Source organism: Sorghum bicolor, chromosome 9 (assembly GCF_000003195.3).
Source record: "Sorghum bicolor cultivar BTx623 chromosome 9, Sorghum_bicolor_NCBIv3, whole genome shotgun sequence".
NCBI classification, from domain to species: Eukaryota; Viridiplantae; Streptophyta; class Magnoliopsida; order Poales; family Poaceae; genus Sorghum; species Sorghum bicolor.
Window position 1 is genome coordinate 1,739,281 of NC_012878.2, and position 7,997 is coordinate 1,747,277.

Below are 7,997 nucleotides of genomic sequence, written 5' to 3' on the forward strand. Positions count from 1 at the left end.
CTAGTTGCACCTTAGATCGGGAGAGGAGGAGGGAGGAGGAGGGGGGGAGCCGACAACTATTAGGCGGCATATGTTGGGCAGCATGTCCACCACCGTATCGGCTCGAACATGGAGACGTCAGAAAGAGCCTTAGGGTTTCCTCTAGACTATCCTTACTTATTCCAACCTAACTTGACTTGACCTATAAGTAATCCTATCCTCTAGACTCTTCTTAAACCTAGATTTTCCAAATGTAGAGAAATAGGGGTATGTTTGCTGATGGGAGAGTGCACATATATCCTTAACTGAAAGGAATATGTTGATCCTACTTACTGCAAACTTTCTCTAGTGATATGTCACATCTTTGCAGGATGTGTGTGGTGGCCTTGTTATTATCTAGGTCATCAACGAATAGTTTTTTTTTTCATACTCAGATGTTAAAGTAGACAATAACACTCTTTTTTTCTTCTTGAGTTGTTCAGCTACCGGTGTTTTGTCATCAATTGTATGATTATGGGGTGTTGCGTGAATGAGGAATCTAGCTAGGTATTGTCACAAGGCAAAAAGGAGTATGTATGTATAGGTTTAGGCTAGTGTGAGGAGATAACACCCTACATCCTGTTTGGTGGATTGGATTGCATTGTCTGTGCGGAGTATGAGCAATGAATTATTGGATATCGAACTGAGGGCTCCCACTAACCTTATATAGCTAGGGGATAGGGTTACAGAGGTGCCGCCATCCCTGTTAGTAGATTTTTTTACTAATCCAACTCTTGAACGCTAGGTCACAAAATCTTCGTACCACCACTCTCATCTTGAAGGAGCTCTTGTAGATGTAGAGAAACCATCCTATTGGTGACCAAAATGATCAGGGGGCAGAAGATGGATTGGAAAACACGTGCAAACAAAAAAGAGCAAAAACAATAAAATTTGGAGCAATTTGGGCATAGCTAGTATACCAAAACTAGATCAAGCCGGTTTTTACAAATAGACCAGTTTTGCTTGAGTCCTCATGGTGTACTGTCTAACTGGCCTAGGCCAGTTTTGGCGGTCCAAGTCCAATTTTGTGTTGGATCTTGTGGGTTGGAGTTTTTTATGCTTCAAGAGATCTCATCACTATGTCATGCGTATCACACCCTTGACAAGGCTTATCTAGTGATCTGTCTTGCGTATCATGGTCATCATGGAGGCATGAGGTTAAGTATTTATCTATATGAACACACTGTTAGACACCGTCCGACCTAAAAAATCAGCTAAACTGATCTTCGGTCTGCCTCAATCGAGCGATGATCTAGTTTGTTACTAGTGTGGTGATCTAATTAGTGTCAATGCATCAATCTCTTTGCCGTGTGTTATTTGGCACGTACCGGGATGGACCAAATGGATTGATCGAACAGGCGGACGATTAAAGCAATGACAAGACACATGACAGGACTGCAAAGTTGACTCAAAGGAGACTAGGTGTAGGATTATTGCCCTGCACGAATATTCCCGGCCGACATAATAATTCATCAAAGAAAAAACTAAGGCCCTGTTTAGTTCTCCACCTAAAATTTTTTCGTCCATCCCATCAAATATTTGGACACATGCATGGAACATTAAATGTACATAAAAAATAAACTAATTACACAGTTTGATTGAAAAACGTGAGACGAATCTTTTAAGTCTAGTTACTCTATGATTAGCCTTAAGTGCTACAGTAACTCACATGTGCTAATGATAGATTAATTATGCTTAATAGATTTGTCTTGTAGTTTCCTGATGAGCTATGTAATTTGTTTTTTTATTAGTTTCTAAAAACTTCTTCCGACATCCTTCCGACACATCCGATGTGACACCCAAAAAAATTTTATCTCCAATCTAAACAGAGCCTAAGGCCTTGTTTAGTTCCTAGAAAATTTTGCAAAATTTTTCAGATTCCCCGTCACATCAAATCTTTAGACGTATGTATAGAGTATTAAATATAGATAAAAATAAAAACTAATTGCACAGTTTCGTTGAAATTGACGAGACGAATTTTTTAAGTCTAATTAGTTCATGATTGGACAATATTTGTCAAATACAAACGAAAGTGCTACTATTCCTATTTTGCAAAATTTTTTGAAACTAAACAAGGAGGAAGAATATCGAAAAGAAGCCACCAGCAAAATTAAATTCGAGACCACAAGTATGTAGCTGCGTCGAAAAAAAGAGTCAGAATTTTTATTTTCATCTATATTTAATGTCCACGTCCGCTTAAAGTCAGGTAAAGACCATCCACACCCAATTTTTTTTCGCTGCGTCTGACTGTCTTGAGTGTCTCTAGTGCCAACTGCCAACTGCACCGAGAGCTCCGTGGCAAAACTAAGGCCTTGTTTAGTTTTCAAAAATTCTCAAGATTTCTCGTCATATCGAATTTTTAGATGCATGTATGAAACATTAAATATAGATGAAAATAAAAATTTATTATAGAGTTTATCTATAATTTGCGAGACGAATCTAGCTTAGTTAGTCTATGATTGAATAACAATTACTAAATATAAACGGAAATGCTATAGTAGTCAAAACCAAAATTTTTCTCCAACTAAACAAGGCCTAATGCAGGGAGGGGGAATGGATGTACCCAATTCGTACTACGTCGAACTCGTTATCTTGATAACACACTAGCTAGTGCGTATGCGTGTCTTGTGCTAGCTAGCTAGCTGTGTTGACCAATTCGTTGGAGTTTGTGCACCTTGACGTGGATCACACACTCACACGCAGCAGGACGCAGGAACGACGACCAGTGCATGGGCACTTGTTGCTAGCTAGGTGCCGCGCAACGACGACGACGACGACGCACCAGCATATCGTCATATCAGTGTCATGCAAGCCCTGGCCCCTACCGCTATGGAGATCGATCGATGATGGAGGTGGTAACCGCCGGGTCGTTCACGCCGGCAGCCACCAGTCGCGGGCGGCCGTACGTGCAGTGCATGCCAGGCCACCATTATATTCGTTCGTACAGGCCTACACAGGGACTACACTCATCATATTCATCACTCGTAACTAATAATAACGTGCAGCTGCTCCAACCGACAAGACTGTTTGTTGATCATCGATTAGGACAGCTCACCAGATAACTATTTGACCTGGCCGCCCGCCAGCCTCTGTCCTTGCTAGCTGCTGCTACTACTAGTCAACTTAAGTTACTGGTCCTCTCTTCTTACCCATAAAAAGAAGACGTTTTGATAGGATTTGGATCAAACATCGAGAATATAAATTATGAATAATTTTTAAATTGTTGAGTTTTTAGAAATCTGAAAATCATATGAATAGATTTATCTTAAAAATACTTTCATATATATATATATATATATATATATATATATATATAGACTCTAGAGACCGTATCGTTGTCCTAAACAACTTTTTTATGGGTACAGAGAGAGTACTAATTAGTAACTAGTAATCTTACTATACCTACATGCATATCTCAACCAAAGTGTTCTAGTAGACTAGTACAAATGAATTGTTCACCTCTCTCCATGAGCTTAAGCTTTTCAATTGAATTGCTCGCTGCTGCAACGTGTAACTCAATATGTTATCAAATCTAATGGTCTCAAGTTTGAATCTTGATAGACACAATTATCCATGTCTAAGGACTGAGGAAGCCTCCATATGAGGAGAAATGTTGGAGTATATGTGAATTGTCCATCTTGTTGGAGTATGATCCGAATTCTGACGTGAGTTTTGTGGGGACGTTTAGAGGGCCTGCGATTAGGGTTATATTATTAGCGAATTTGCTTTCGTATTTAACTGCAGTCAGTCAGTCTTATAGATACATCATGTACGCTGTACAGGAAGGATTGAGATGACTCATTATATTCCATGCATTCTATAAACTCTCATATGGTGGTGCTCGTAGTTTTTTTTCCCGCAAAGGTTTTTCATACAAAACTTTTTGTCTCGTGTTTGATCTATTATTACATTATTTGCTCCACACATCTCCTGCATCGACGTAAGGCATGCAACTCGGTGCCTGGAACCTATTTAATTTGGAGTACACTCTTTAATTTTGATAGAGGTCGAATTATTAAAAAAAATGATCGAGTAGTAAGCTAAGTGAGAGTTGATTGGATTGAATAGGGAGAATGATGAGCGGATATTTGTAACTACTGTATCCCAGTATAAACGTGAAAAGAGATTTTTTTAGGGAATCAGGAGGGGTTTCCCCCTACTGTAATTTTATTAATTGAAACAAAAAGACTCAGTGTCCAGAAGGTATACATCATGAATCATGATACATAGAAAGAAATGAAGAAAATTAACAAGATTACACAAAGTTGTCTAGCCATAATTGTAACTGTGCACTAAAAGGTTTCTTAGCCCTGAGCTTAGACCAGACTAACTCCTGCCTGAAGGTGGACTTAACGGCTTGTAGTGAGTGACTGCGTTTCCGGAAGATGACATCACTTCGTGCAGACCATATTTCCTAGAACATTGCAACAATTATCTCCATGAAGAAAGGCTTGTTAATCTGAAGTTTGAAGAGAGCAACTGTGTCAAAAAGGTATTCTTGTTTGCTTCCTATACATACTAAAATCTACATGCGAACTTTCAGTAGTTGGCTGAGGAGTGATTCATCCTCAAGGAGAACTTGCTCCAAACTCCAAAGAACCCTGCCAAAACGGACTCTTATTAGCACTGGAATTTCTAATTCTGCTTGTTGGTTGTTCAATTCAGCTCATCACCTCTAGTTTTCTTTATACACAATAAGTAGCTGTGCTCCCCAGGATAACAACATGTTTTTTCTACCAGCTAATAGTATTTTTTTATAATAAATTAGTGAATAATACTTTTAATTAGACAAGCCAATAGGCTCAGCACAAACGCCACGGTCACTACGCCTATATGATACACTATTATATTGATGTGTGCTCCTTACTCCTCTCTGCCATCATCGTCTCCCCAGTTGCCTCGCGTGCTCCGGCCTCCGGCCATGCTGCCTCCAAACCCCATCTACGTAGCGGTAGCACTAGCTGCTGCGCTCATCTTCTTCTCTTCGCTGCACACTTCAGCTGCTGCTGACGGCGACACTCTCGCGGCAGGCCAGGCGCTCGCCGCCGGTGACAAGCTCGTCTCCCGCAACGGCAAGTTCGCGCTCGGCTTCTTCCAGTTCCGGCAAACCCTGCCAGGCGGTGGCAGCGACGACGGCATCACCAACAGCACAATAATCTCTTCCCCCGGCTGGTACCTTGGCGTATGGTTCAACAAGATCCCGGTCTGCACCCCGGTCTGGATCGCCAACCGGGACAGACCCATCACTGAGTCCGAGCTCAAGGTATCCCAGCTCAGAATCTCAACATCAGACGGCAACAAGCTCATCGTCACCAACAACACCAGCACTGATGAATCCCCAATCTGGTCCTCAGCTGTGACTGTGACTGTCACCAACAGCACCACAAACGCTAGCAGCGTCCATGCCGTCCTCATGAACACCGGCAACCTTGCCCTGCTACCAGCAGAAACCATATCGGCATCCACTGCAGCAGCACCCACCAGCAGCTCCTACTTGTGGCAAAGCTTCGACTACCCAACCGACGTCGGCCTTCCCGGCGCCAAGATCGGCTGGAACAAGGTCGCCGGCGGCAAGCCGGATTTCGACCGCCAGTTCATCTCCAAGAAGAGCCTCATCGATCCGAGTCCCGGCTCATACTCCATCAACATCGATCCCAACGGGTTCATGCAGCTCACAACTCGCAACGCCCCGTTCGTGACGTACTGGTCATGGACGTCCGGGAGACTAGAGGAGCTCGTGCCGGCGCTGACTGCTCTGATCAACATGGATCTGAGGACCAAGGGACTGCTGGTACCGGACTACGTCGAAACCGCCGACGAGGTGTACTTTACCTACAGTATCACCAACGAGTCGGCCTCCGTGTTCGTCCCCATCGACATCACCGGCCAGCTCAAGCTGATGCTCTGGTCGGAAGCCAAGCAGTCTTGGGAGACCATCTACGCCCAGCCTTCTGATTTCTGCCTCACGTTTGGCGTTTGTGGACCTTTCACGGTCTGCAATGGCAATTCAGGTTCAGGCACGTCGTCGAGCTGTGGATGCATGGAGACATTCTCTCTGACGTCGCCTCGGGATTGGGGGCTTAGTGATCTGACAGGAGGGTGTGCAAGAAGAACTCCCTTGGACTGCAAAGGTAGCACCAACAGAAGCAGTTCATCATCAGGTTCGACAGATGTGTTCCACCCTATAGCTCAAGTGGCGTTGCCCTATAATCCCCGGGGAATAGAAGGCGCCGCCGCACAAAGCGATTGCGCAGAAGCTTGCCTTGGGGATTGCAATTGCACTGCTTATTCCTATAGCAATAATGGTAAATGCTCTGTCTGGCATGGGGACCTGCTTAGCGTAAACAAGGCCGACAACAATTCTATTAGCTCTCAAGATGTTCTTTACCTTCGCCTTGCCAAAAGTGATTTTCAGAGTTTGAACAAAACCAACAAGAAAACACCAGCTGTTGCTATTGCTGCAAGTGCTGTTGGTTCTGGATTACTAGTGCTCATGCTAGTGTTTCTGATTTGGAGGAATAGATTCAGGTGGTGCAATGCTCACAGCATCCAAGATGGTGGTGGTGGAATTATAGCCTTTAAATACACTGATTTGTCTCGTGCTACTAAGAATTTCAGTGAGAGGATTGGAGGAGGTGGTTTTGGTTCTGTGTTCAAGGGAGTGCTAAGTGACTCAACCGCTATCGCAGTGAAAAGACTTGATGATGCCCGCCAAGGAGAGAAGCAGTTTCGTGCTGAGGTGAGCTCGATTGGAATGATCCAACATATTAATCTTGTCAAATTGATTGGTTTCTGCTGCGAAGGTGATAAGAGGCTACTCGTGTATGAGCACGTGGTAAATGGGTCCCTTGATGCCCATCTGTTTCAGAGCAATGCTGCTGTACTAAACTGGAGCAGAAGGTACAAAATTGCCATTGGAGTTGCTAGAGGATTGTGCTACTTACACCAGAGTTGCCATGAATGCATCATACACTTCGATATCAAGCCGGAGAACATACTTCTCGATTCGTCATTCGCTCCGAAAATTTCAGACTTTGGGATGGCAGCATTTGTAGGGAGGGATTTTAGCCGAGTCCTGACTACGTTCAGAGGAACAGCAGGGTATCTCGCCCCAGAGTGGCTTAGTGCAATTCCTATCACACCGAAAGTCGATGTTTATAGCTTTGGTATGGTGGTTTTGGAAATCATCTCTGGGAAAAGAAACACGCCAGAAGTTTTCAGCAAGAGCAGCTATCATGTTGCCTATTTCCCGGTGCAGGCCATCAGGAAGCTTCATGAGGGTGACCTGCAGAGTTTGGTGGATCCTCAGTTACAGGAAGACCTTAATTTGGAAGAGGCTGAAAGGTTGTGCAAAGTTGCATTTTGGTGCATCCAAGATAACGAATGTGATCGGCCGACAATGGTTGATGTTGTTCGGGTTCTTGAGGGTCTCCAGGAGCTTGATATGCCTCCAATGCCAAGACTACTTGCAGCTATAACGGAACGCGCCAATGCGGAGTTAATGTGATAATTCACCGGTACTTTGTAGTGTTTGTTTTTTTGTTTCAGCAAATGTGGTAGTTGACTAGTTGTATGGCGAAGCTGAAAGAATAAAAGGGCATGCTTTCAATTTTTAATCTGTGTTCATGGTGGATGTGTCCCCTGTTTGTTCATTTATGCTGATTGTAGCAAAAATCCGGCAAAAGCTGGTGATATGTGTATGTTTTGTTGATGGAAAATTTGATGTGTGCCACTAGCTCACTACTGACTGCTGCCCTTAAAGATATGCCACTTCTTTGAGGATGTCTGCTAGCTCACTACTGACTGCTGACCCTCAACCTACGCATTAGTCATAGCCGCACTATGGATAAAGAAAGAAGATAAAAGAAACGCAAAGATCTCTAGCCATGAACTAATTAGGGAAAAAAAATAACATCTCCTCTTTGCACTATGGATAACCAGGGCAATGCAAAGGCGTCCTTGAAGATGAATTTGTAATA

At 43.4% G+C, this 7,997-nt stretch overlaps 1 protein-coding gene across 1 annotated transcript; it reads left to right on the forward strand.

Annotated features, from left to right (window-relative positions):
• LOC8068703 (G-type lectin S-receptor-like serine/threonine-protein kinase At2g19130) lies at window positions 4,879-7,636 on the forward strand. The gene has a single exon (XM_021446849.1). It carries the CDS (start codon window positions 4,940-4,942, stop codon window positions 7,523-7,525), a length of 2,586 nt encoding a protein of 861 aa, XP_021302524.1. The 5' UTR covers window positions 4,879-4,939; the 3' UTR covers window positions 7,526-7,636.

Bases quoted from the DNA above. Each gene is read 5' to 3' on its own strand.
- LOC8068703 (XM_021446849.1), top strand. From the start codon at position 4,940: ATGCTGCCTCCAAACCCCATCTACGTAGCGGTAGCACTAGCTGCTGCG.